The sequence below is a fragment of the Parambassis ranga genome, chromosome 7, assembly GCF_900634625.1.
Source record: "Parambassis ranga chromosome 7, fParRan2.1, whole genome shotgun sequence".
Classification (NCBI taxonomy): domain Eukaryota; kingdom Metazoa; phylum Chordata; class Actinopteri; family Ambassidae; genus Parambassis; species Parambassis ranga.
Window position 1 is genome coordinate 19751202 of NC_041028.1, and position 12202 is coordinate 19763403.

At 39.3% G+C, this 12202-nt stretch overlaps 1 protein-coding gene across 1 annotated transcript in view; it reads left to right on the forward strand.

Moving 5' to 3' along the window:
• Positions 1 to 7428: 7428 nt before the first annotated feature.
• The window catches only part of bsna (bassoon presynaptic cytomatrix protein a), a 53107-nt gene continuing 48333 nt past the window's right edge, over positions 7429 to 12202 (forward strand). The window contains exons 1-2 of the mRNA XM_028410190.1: positions 7429 to 7459; positions 7793 to 8262. Of these exons, the coding sequence (XP_028265991.1) occupies positions 7429 to 7459; positions 7793 to 8262 (501 nt within the window). The remainder of the gene's footprint in view (positions 7460 to 7792; positions 8263 to 12202) is intronic.

A 12202-nucleotide genomic window follows, 5' to 3' on the forward strand; every position in this document is an offset into this window, starting at 1 on the left:
CTCCTCTGCATTACTCTGCCTCACTGCTTTCTATCACTCTCTCTCTTGCTCCTTGTCCACTCTGCACACTTGCTTTGCTTCTCTCATTTCCTTCACTTTTTGCTTTCTCCTGCTGTTTAAAAAAACCTGCCTTAAAAAAACCCTGGAAAAACAGGATTGTAGCATTACTGTACATATTCCCTAATGGAAGGGAGGAAAGAGAAAATAAGGGAAAGCAGCTGGTGGAAATAGATCAAGTGAAGCTAGCTGTGAAACCCAAAGGGAACCAAGGAGGAGGTTGGTGTGATGGGTCTGATAAAAGGAAGATAAATAGTTTTCTCCAGCCAGAGATCAGGAACAACCATCAGAATGAACAGATTAAAGCTGCGAAGTAGCGAGGACTGGACCCTCACACCTTGGTGCAATTTGTGGAGCACCATGGTCAAGGGCTTTGAAATTGTTTTCAAGCCTGGACTATTATTAGATATCACTTCCTGTGTAGTATTAGAGGACACACTAAGTAGGCTGTGGTATGTCACTAAAGACTGTGTAACTTTCACTGTAAATTAGATCATGTTTGTAACCTAAATGTTTTTAGGTGAATGTTCTGGTTCACCTTCACCGTTCTAGCATTTTCTTATAAAATGTCTTAAATGCCATTATTTTTGTGTTTTAAGACAAACCGTGTTCTTTACTTAAGCCCCTACCCTAACCGTAACCTGTTTGATGCCTACTTAACTGTGAGTGAAAATGAAACTTTAGCATGGATGAAAAAACTTGCAGCAAGTGCAAACAAAATGATGTCAGCGGGACTCAAACCGTGGACTCCTGAGTAAAGGCCTACACCCCTTCCCCATCCCCAACCTGCCTCCTAGTTGTGTGGCTGCATTGGTTATATGATTGGATGACTTTGGGCAATATCAGATAATATAATCAGAGGTTCATTTAGCATAAATGTAACCATGTGTTGTATCTGGGGCATTGTATTATCACTAAATAAGGCCTTTTTTGTGAGAATGTGTTGCAGCAATAAGTTACTCAAAAAGTTCATTTGTATTGGACAAACCCATGTTTTATATGGCAAACTCTCACTGGAACCGGAACCAAAGACTAGCTTTTTTGTTTTGTAGGTATGTAGGTTTCAATTTCGGGATTTAGATATGACAAGACAAGACAAGAAGTAATGTATTAAATATGCTGTTGGAAAATAACAAGGTGCCACAAGCTGCTTTTTACCTGTTGTGTAAACAGTAATGTTACCTATATATACCGTGACCTAGACTCCAAAGAATCTCTGCAGACTGTAAGCAATAGAGAGAGAGGGAGTCTGATTTGATGTGTATGTATGGGGGAGATAGAAAAAGAGAGTGTGAACAGTGGTGGCTGTTGTAATATTTCATTTACACATTGCACACTTGAGACCAATTTTCACTTTTTAGGCATATACAGACACAAGTATGTGTGACATCTTTTTTCATCTCTAAATTCATGTAACTTGTGTGAAATTGAGTTACATGAATTGTCGGATTTTGTTCTACACTTAGTCTTACACAGCGACATGGTTTTTTTTTTAGAGTTTCTGATGTGCTGAGTTGTTTGAGTCTGGTCTCTAAAGGTTTGAGTTAAAATGTGGGAAATTTAAGGAATTTTAATTTGCACCTGAAGTAACTGAATATTTAAAAGTAATACTTTACTTTAATTAGCTGTTGTATTCTGTGTGTCTGCTCCTGCATTGGCTGATCTGGTGGTGGTTAACGTGTGGTAGCAGCTTTCATACTTAATTAACAGAAGCAGTAAAAGGTCGCCTCACTGAGCGATGTGAGTGCTTATTAGAGACTGACCCACACTGAATGAGAGCGATCTAACAGAGCAGGACAAAGCGAAAGTAAACAGTGAGAGAAAATGACACCTCTCCAGAGTCTTTTTATAAACCACTACCAACATCTATGCAACACTGATTATTTGTTCAATATGTGGTCAGAATGGTATGAAGATTACTTTGAGTGTACAAAATAATAATATGGCAGGAATTATGGAACCTGTTTGAGACTGATGTCCAATGGTGAAAAAGGAGGTGAACAGAATTCAAAAGCATATTTCAAATCATGTATTATGAGTCCAGAAGCAAAGGCCACAGCAGAACAATCAGGATAGAGCACATTAAATATCACCTTGAGAGTGATGAGAGTAATATAGACACATAGTTTTCATAAAATGGTTTACATTCAGCTCACATCTTCACAAAGACAAAACCAAATGCAGAGTAAGGATACATTTTGAACAGTGGCACTCGCCATTAGTGTGATCACTTGTTCCTGGAGCTTTTCTGCTTGGGTTTTTTCTGGGTACCCCAGCTTCCTTATACAAAAGACTTCCACATTAGGGTTTTTATGGGAACTCCACATTGGCTGTAGGTGTGAGTGTAACTGGTTGTTTGTCTCTCTGTGTGCCAGCCCTGCAATAGACTTGTAACCTGTCAAGTACCCCACCTCTTACCCATTGACACTATGATCATATAGTACAGGAGGAAAAGCAGGTTAATAAGAATCTAAAATAAACACTAAAATAAGACTTGCGGAGTCAGCCTGTGCAGCACTGAGATGTTGGTCATTAAGTGTTTAATACAGTGGATCTTGTGCTCTCCTCTTTGACTGTTGTCCTTGTATCATGCGGAGTCAGCTGTTACTCATGTTGCTATATCAGATTTTAGCACAGTTATGAATGTGGTGGACTGTATGACAACAAGCAAGAAAAAACAAGTAGAGGCAATAAAAACAAAACATACTTAAGGCTGGATAACTGTACATGTCACAGTGGTAATAGTAGATTGAATGTGACGTTTGTTTTTATTTGCAGAAATCTGTACCAGGAAGTAGAAATGACTAAAGTGCTCTCTATTTATATCTTCCCCTTTATTGAGACTGAGCAGCACAAATGAAACCTTTTATTACACCCGCAGTGTGAAACAGCCTGACACTGCTGCTCCTGTGAGAAGCTGTGTTTAAATAAACTAAAAGTGCGTCACAAAATCAAAAAAAGTTAATTAGTTTTTGGCCTGAGATGAAAGGAGAGCAGTCATGCAGCCATTCTTATATCAATGACACTGATGATTTAGCAATTGTTCAAGGAATAATCATATACAGTATGTCTCTCCAAAAAATATAATCATTAAGTGTTGAAATGATCCTTTAAACAGGAAAGGCACCGTAAGTAGAAGCTTGATGGACCAAAAAAGATTGTATTTGTGTTTTGTTATTCTATGTGTTTGTCCAGGCTAATAGTATTGAATATAATATATACTAATAGTGTTAAATATATATACTCAATATAAAATGTTGTCATGAAAAAATGCCATCCTTGGTCTATAATACATCCCCCAGGCATGACACATACTTATGTTTATGCTACGAGAACATATGCTTGTATTGCCTACAGCTTTGTTTTCTCATGGTTTAGGTTAGGCAAATAAAACCATGGGTAAGACTTTGGGTAAAGATCATGATTTGTTTTAAAAGTACATGAATTCATAACACTAAACACATTGTACAGGGACAACCCGTCTTTTCTGTGCTTTACATTTACCATGCACCGTCACCACCCCTAAAAATACATTGTGGAAAGAAAAATACACACGTTCATTTCTTAAGGGCTAAAGTATCATCCTCATGTCACGTTTCCCTGGCGAGGATGGGCTGACTGAATTTTGATGGAAGACTGAAAGCAGATTTCAGTAAATCCCTGAAACATCTCGAACACCTTTTTTGATCCTCTGTCGCCATTTCTCTGATGATACGTGTATTGTTGATTGAAGGATTTTGTTGTATCATGGTCTTAACCTGTCTGATTAATGCCTTTGTCTGCACCTTCCTCCAGTGGACACTAAATACAAGTAGTAATGAGGGAACAGGACACACAACATGTAGCTGCATTTCAGACATTTGTGCAATTATATATGAACCACTTGAAATGTGTGCATGTGAAGTAGCTCAATGCTACCTTACAATTATTTACAGCAGAAAGATCATGGGTTTTGGTGTACAGAGGCGAAATGCCAAAAAACTTATCATTGTATCCATTTAGCAACAATAGTAATCCATCTAATCCTGGTCACTCATTCTGCCCAATGAATTACTCAGTATGATGCCTTCTGTTCCACCAGCATGCTCCTGTGTGTGTGTGTACGTGTGTGTGTAGAGCGAGAGAAACAGAGAGAGAGAGAGAGTGTCCCAAAGGTATATAATTAGGCCTAGTCTATGTGATTACATCCACAATGCATATATTGCAGCCGTGTCCGTTTCTATGGTTAATAACGAACAGGCCATTGTGCACTGATGCTGATGGCATTTCTACACCCTGAAGGCACTTTTCTTACAGTAGACAGGTGTGTGTGTGCTTATATGTGTGTGTGTTTGCATATAATTAGTTTCATTTGATCATACCGTTCATGTGGAAAAATGTGTCTGCTCGAAGCAGATTTCACACACAGAAGAACTGCGAGCATTTGTGAAAAGTCACATGACATATACACACACACAAACATGAAGTAAACACAATTCCTATGTACGTAAATGCATAAGAACAAAAAAACAATGGTTGCATTCACACAGCGGGCAAGTAGTTGCATAAAGGTTGATTGAGTATATGAGTATATCTGTATGTGAACATGACCATACACAGCACCTGGATGTGGGGGCAGGTGCTCAAAGTGAAAAACGGGCACATGAAGCATGAATTTAACACATCATACAGAAACACACCTTACAATATAACTGGTTGAATCGTAGCAATACAAATTCATAGAGGGGATAATGGAGGGGTGGAGGTACAGCCTATATCCACAAAGCCATAATTCAAGGTGTACATTCATTTAGGACATATGAAGAGGATGTTTTAAGTTGAAATAAGAAGCTGTAAATATATTGGGGGACACCTATGGGGGGTCAGGAGGTCCTCCCCCAGAAAATTTTAAATGAAGTAGAAGCCATTTCCTGCATTCTGGTAGATTTCAACACCTATTTTTCCTACAGAAGTAAAGGGTTAACTCAACAACTATTACTAAGAGATTCAATAATATTCCTTATTTATATTGTATTGATCACAAGAAGTTCAAAGAAAGTGACTGAAAAACAAATATCATAGAAGGAAACCCGCTCCCTGTCTCTCACTTCTGGCTTGCCTTAGCTATATGCCATAACGTCCTCTACATGTTCATGAAACGTGTGCTTGCAGCTAAATCTCAGACCTCACCTGGTAACAAGAAGTTCTATTTTCTGTTTTCTGATGACACACTGGACGCTCATGGGTCACTTCACTTCATCAGTCATCCTGAAAAACTACACCGTGCACAAACATACCGGCACTGCAGAACCTGCTCACCGGACCAGAAGTTTACTCCCTTGGTGTCGCCACCAGCAGTGGCCGACCATCTCTAGCAGCTTAGCAGCGCCTAGCTACAGGGCACGTCAGGGCAGACAGGGCATGACGTGGATCATGTGACCGACCAATGTAGAAGTTATTATTATATCATTCCATTTACTATTATTTTGGACCACACAGACTGACTGTCACACACAATAATGATATACAATAAAATAAAATTTGCCTTTGCACTTTGGGCATCAAGAGGTAAAAGGGCAGATGCTCTTCCTGTTACCGTTTTCGCACTTTTAGACTAACAGACCAATTCTAAAACCAAAACATCCTGCTAATTAATACCTTATCTTGTTAATGTCTGTTGACAGGATTGCTTTTTATAGCATATTTGTTTCCATCTGTCTTTGGTTTCCATCCTTCCTCTTCACCTTTGGTTTTTGTCCTTTCCACTGTTCCTCTTCATTCTAACCCCACCCTCACTGCATCTTTTTCTCAGAATCCATGACTCAGTTAGCATCTTTTTAAACAGTTGTTTTGTTTTCAGTCTATTTTTGAATTCTGTTTTTTATTTTAAAAAAGCTGTCTAGATCAGCTATGTTCAAAATTATTTTTAACCAAACCTGGACATATTCCCCTCATTTCTCTTTTCCATCCCCTCATTTTTCATCTATCCTGTAGAGTCACTTACATATGATTGGCAGACAAACTGTATTAGATAGCAAATGGAGGTTTACAGTGAGAGATATTAGGAGCGGGTGAAGACAGTGTGCAGACGTGTGTATTAGATCTTTTACAGCTGGGTGCACAGTGATAAATATCTCCAGTGCAACACAGAGGTGAATGTGCACACAAAGATGTTTCCTATTACCTGGGTCAGCCTTAGTCCCAACAGTTAGCGATGGTATCATTCGAAAATGAAAAAGTATCACTTTTGTTGTCCCCCTGGTTTACTCTTTGGCTGTATAATCAAAACTAAATTAAAACTCAGTCCCACTTGTGCAGTTGTGATTGTCATGTACTGATGAACACCTATGATTGGATATGACAGGCTTTATCTCCAAAGCAATGCACCAAGGGTATATTATTATTCTAGCATTTAGATCAGACATGCTAGACGTAAATGATGAGAAATGATTACTGTCCTGGAATCAAACATATAGATAGATATAAACAGAGTATTTAGAAGTGTACCTTTTGTAGTGTCATTTTGAGAGTGTAAGTGTTCTTTAAAGAAAGATTTTTAATTATTTAACTGCTAGCATGCAAAGGTTGCCTGTTTATGTCAAAGAATAAATAATAGATGTCAGGAAGAATAGTGTGTTTCAGGTAAAAGTAGCAGAATGTGAACATGATCTCGTTTTTAATTGTAATTATGCTGTTTATGTTTTTGCCTCTTCTATACATCTCTTTCTATCACTTCACTATCAGCGGTTTGTCTGTTAGCTTTTTGAAGGTTTGCAATAATATCAGTGGTGGATTTAGCAGGAGGCCAAACTCATGCTTAGAGTTAGGCCAGGGTTAAACATTAAAAATACGCTAAGTGTTTATGTGAAAACCATTCCTGTGGTGGCCGTTTTTTGGATACATCACACAGATATGCGACTGGAGAAATATACACACTTTTCATGGTGAGGATGAGCTGATAAAGTGAATGTTCTCTAGGGAACAATGTTTCAGATAACACCTGTATTCTAAATGCCAACAGTGTCAGCATTGTATTATCAGCTGTAGTTTAACATACTAAGCTAGTTATTAGCATATTTTTGTATTTCCAGCTCACATTATCTTTTTTTTTTTACACCAAAGCTCTAGTATTCATTGTGTCTTCATTCGTTGTGGTGAGGGTAAGACAACCAACTTTCACATGTTAGTGTTTCTGTCAATTCATTACAAGATAGAAAATATGTTAATGTTATTTCAGAGAAATTATCTGTGATTGTAAGAATATCATCCAAATATTAAAGATTTTTTCTTTGTTATGTTCTCTCTTTCAGGGGTCCGATGGGTAGTCCCAAGCCTGGCATGCAACATGGAGGCCATGGAGGGGAAATTGGAGGAATGAGAGGAATGGGAGGAATGGGAGGAATAGGAGGTGGAGGAATGGGAAGTACGGGAGGAGGGATAGGTGGAATGGGAGGAGGAGGGATGGGAGGAGGAGGGATGGGTGGAATGGGAGGAGGAGGGATGGGAGGAGGAGGGATGGGAGGAGGAGGTATGGGAGGAGCAGGGATGGGTGGAATGGGAGGAGGAGGGATGGGTGGAATGGGAGGAGGAGGGATGGGTGGAATGGGAGGAGGAATGGGTGGAATGGGAGGAGGGGGAATGGGAGGAGGAATGGGTGGAATGGGAGGAGGAGGAATGGGTGGAATGGGAACAGGGATGGGAGGTATCGGAGGAGGAGGAATGGGGGGAGGAATGGGTAGGGGAGGAACAGGAGCAGGCATGGGTTCTGGTGGAGGAATAGGATCAAGAGCAGGTGAGCCTTATCGCCTGGCCAGTCATGAGAGTACAACTTCCCCTCAACATATGCAGTCTAGCCAAAAGCCTGGTATGGGTCAGGGCCAAGGGACTGGCCATGGGAGGGATTCAGCTGGATCTGGCATGGGAGGCCATGGGGGCCAAAGTCCAGGTCAGCATGCCTCCCGTCGAAACCTCCAAGTTGACTTTAGTGGTTTAGGCAGCACCAGGACAGGCCGGTCTCCCTCCATCTCTCCTGACCGCGGTGTGACACCCACCTCACCTTACTCTGTGCCACAGATCGCACCCATGCCAAGCAGCAAACTGTGCCCTGTGTGTACCACCACAGAGCTGTCCAACCCACCGGCTGTACCCAATTACAACACTTGCACCCAGTGTAAGGCCACTGTCTGCAACCAGTGTGGATTCAACCCCAACCCCCACCTCACTGAGGTAAGTCTGTTTCAACAAGTTGATGCAGATTCTGAGTCATCCAGGCTATTTTCATTCAGAAGGTTAAAGCAAGGCATCTGGCATCAAGAGGGCGCCTAACACGGTCGCCCTGGTGCTTTTGGTGCACTCATGCACTAAACACCAAGGCAAATTCCTAGTAATGTGATTCTTCACTTACATGGCAATAAACTCGATGCTGATTCTGACTTGTAGAGTTTTCTTGAAAGTTTGCGTTATCTTTACCTTGTGTGGTGAGATGGACAGATGGATGGTAGGCAATGGAGATCTTTGGAAAAGTACATTTATCCTACATGCACAGGCATTCTCCTGGTCATGGTATTTAATAAGGGCAGCCTATTATATGCCTTAATATACAGTATAATTAATATATAAAATATTGTCAAACTTGGGATGATTAAATATACCATTCTGGTCCAGTCATTATATATGTATATAATAATGACATTATATAATTACATTGCATTACACGTAATTGTTCCTACACTGATTAATTCATTAATTATCCCTTAATTGAGTCAGTAAAAGCACATTATGTTGAAGGAAGCCGAAGTTTACGAGCTATTTAAGAAAGGTGCTATACTTTAATTTTTTTTCTTTAATTGGCTCGTTTATCTCTAGATCATGTTTTATACTGTAAATGCTCATTAAAAAATATGATAACAGACATTTACTATCAACTACCAGTAAGTGTAGTGGGGGAGGGAGAGAGAACTCTCAGCACAAAATTACAGGTAGTATTTTTCTTTCTAAAATGGATAAGTAAAATCTTGAAATGAATCACATTAACCTGTTCATTTGATGTTTTCGGTGTGATGTAAGGTGTGCGTGTGAGTTTTGCACCGTAAAAGGATAAACCCTGAATGTTGGAGCCCCAATGAATATGGATGAGGGATACTGAAACACCCACACAACATGTATTTGCAACTCATTGATGTGAGTTATTCAAGCCATGGGGGAAAAACTCACTTGCTGGTTCATGGTATAATACATGGAATAAATATATTTGCAGACGATCTATCTATCTATCTATCTATCTATCTATCTATCTATCTATCTATCTATCTATCTATCTATCTATCTATCTATCTATCTATCTATCTACTGCTTTATAATACATTATAAAAATGTCAGTGTTAGGACACAAATACATTTGAAAGATTCCAGGTGTTAAATTCAATTCAATTGCGCCCACACAAGACAAAAAAAGGTACGTTTTAGAGTAAAAGAAGTGAATTGTAATGTACTGATACTTCAGTTTTCTTGTACTTTAGACAATAGGTGACTGCACAGAAAAGATTATGCTGAATTCGAATGGTTGAAGAGCTTCTTTTTCCAAATTACCTCCAGGTTAGATTGTGAATGGCAGATTTAACTAAGGCAGATGGAGACTTAGTTTGACCGTCTAGCCGGTGAGAGACATTGGTAAGGAAATGTCAGTATTTTTAGATGTTGAAGGGCAGATTTGTTGTCTATTATTAACTTCAAATACTACATGATCCACTCAGTTCAGCAGCTGAAAGTGTGTAGGAGGTAGAAAGAAGTAGCAGCAGTGTGTAGTTTGTGGAGAGACAGGATACTAATACTCTGTCTGTACAGTCTGTGTTGATTCATAGCACAAGTCAAATTCAAGTTTAGTCATTTCATGTGGTCTGAGGATCTCAGGCAAAGACAGGACTTCATGAATTGGCTTTTTTCCTCAATGGCTGCAGGATGCCAGGATGAAGCGGAAGCCCTGTGAAATGAACAGGTGGGCAGTGGCAGACGCAGGACCTCAGAGGTACACAAGCCAAGTGTCATTATTAATTATTGGTTGATTTGTAGTTGAATGTCAGAGGCTCTCAGGGTTTCTTCATATTAAAAGAAAGTTGTTGTCACCCTAACTGCCAGATGTTATGAGAATAACATTCAGGTTGTATTTTTATGTTATTATCATAAGTCATTACCCTTCTTTTTGTTATGTTTTGTGTAACAACACATTTAGCAAAGATGAAACAAAATTAATTTCATTTAAATTGCAAGCGGTGTACCAGAGACTTTTTGTGCTGCTTGGGGTGAGAGAGCTACATGTCAGAGCCTACAGACCTCACTGAGCATGCTCAATGTTAATGTGACAGCACGAATAAAAGAAGACTGAACAAGTTTATTAATTTTGCAGTGCCAAGATTTAGACACCAGAGTGTTCTACAGACAAATGTGAGGACATCTGTCCAACAGTTAAAGCTTGGCCCACACTGGGCCGTAGAACAGGACAATGATCCAAAGCATTGCTTCTGATGATAATAACAAAGCTAATGACACGTGGTAATTACATCTTACATTTCTCGCTAATGACATACTACATTTATCACCGTAACAGCACTTTCACCCTGCAGAAATAGAGCTGGTTGATCATAAACTATGACAGACATGACCAATGTGACCTAAATCACAAGATATATATTTATCCTCTGATGGAGGATAATGATTATAATTTAAACAACCAGATCTCAGCTAGATATACGGTAGTAGCAGATGTCAGCTTATTACTGAGGAACTGACAGTTTTCTTCTATTGGTTGAGCTGTGTTGTAATTCAGGCATCCTTTAAAGGCTTAAAGGCAACAAGGCTGTCTCATCCCAAATGTAGGTCTCTGTAGGCAAAGACGCTGTTCCACCTAAGACCGCACTCAGTGGGTCTGGGTTAAAACTCTTATTTAAAGCTTTGGAGAAGCACAGAAAAATTTGAACAAGACCAAAATGTATGTGCTAGTGTTCCCTCTGAAATCTTGCACCGAAACATAATGGTGATATTGATGGATCAAACTTGTGTATCTTCGTTCTCCAGTAATAAAGACGATGTAATGTCTTTAGAACTGTAATAGATTGTGTCTAACACTGACGGAACACTTATCTATATTCACCATGTTTAACTCACTCACCCATGGTTGTCTGTGTGGAGTAGTGTCCCTAGATATGTGTTTCAACAATGCTTGGTAAAAATATAAGACTGCCCCTCGGCCTAGTTGGTCAAATCTGTTAAAGATATTAAGAGATATGTAGAAAGGGATACCTTGGAAATGAGAAAGAAATTGGAATAGCACAACCATTTGTAATTGCATCCTGCCAACCAAAGAGATAGGGCGGGTTCTCCAGAAGTTAATATTCTGTTTGAGTTTATCTATACATTTCTGCCAATTTGACTTTAGGAGGTCATCAGAATGTTTTGTTGTTATTATACCTAATGCATTCATTTTGAAATGAATGCATTCCTTTAGGAGTGCAGGCTTAGCTTTCCTCAAAGAGCCTCGGCTTTAAAAGCTTCAAGTTTCTCTCTCTGACATACTCCCAATACTTGGTCTTGGTCTTTGGGTATTTGCTAAAAATGTTTTATTTATAAGATATTTTTACCTCCAAAACTGAAATGCAGTTGTTTTCAGCTCAGCACTCCTTTGACTTTCAATAAATGCTATGTTACATATTTTGGCTCAGCTTCTGTGTTCTCAAGGAACTCCATCTTACATATTCATTGACAATGAATAATAAGTGCCAATATAACTGGGGTTCCTGATTTTTTCATGATGAAGAGAAACAAGGGCAGCTTTCTTATGTGGGCTGAGGCTCAGTAAAACAGGGTGGGCAATTCAGTGCAATTCAGGGTCTATAGCAACATGGCTGCAGGTAGAAACATGATGCTACATATTTAATATTGAGCATGTGGCGATATCTGTTGGGCTTGGTCTTATACATTTTCAGTTATTGTTTTATGATTTAATTTTTGGGGTATAACAGCAGTTCTCATATTCTGTGCCTCATACTTCCATTATACACGTACATGTGGTGCACTGTACACACTATGTGCGTGCATACTGCATGAATTTTCAGTAGGGTTAATGTTGTGCTTAGACTGAACACAGCAAGTCATGCAGGAAATGACGATGGCA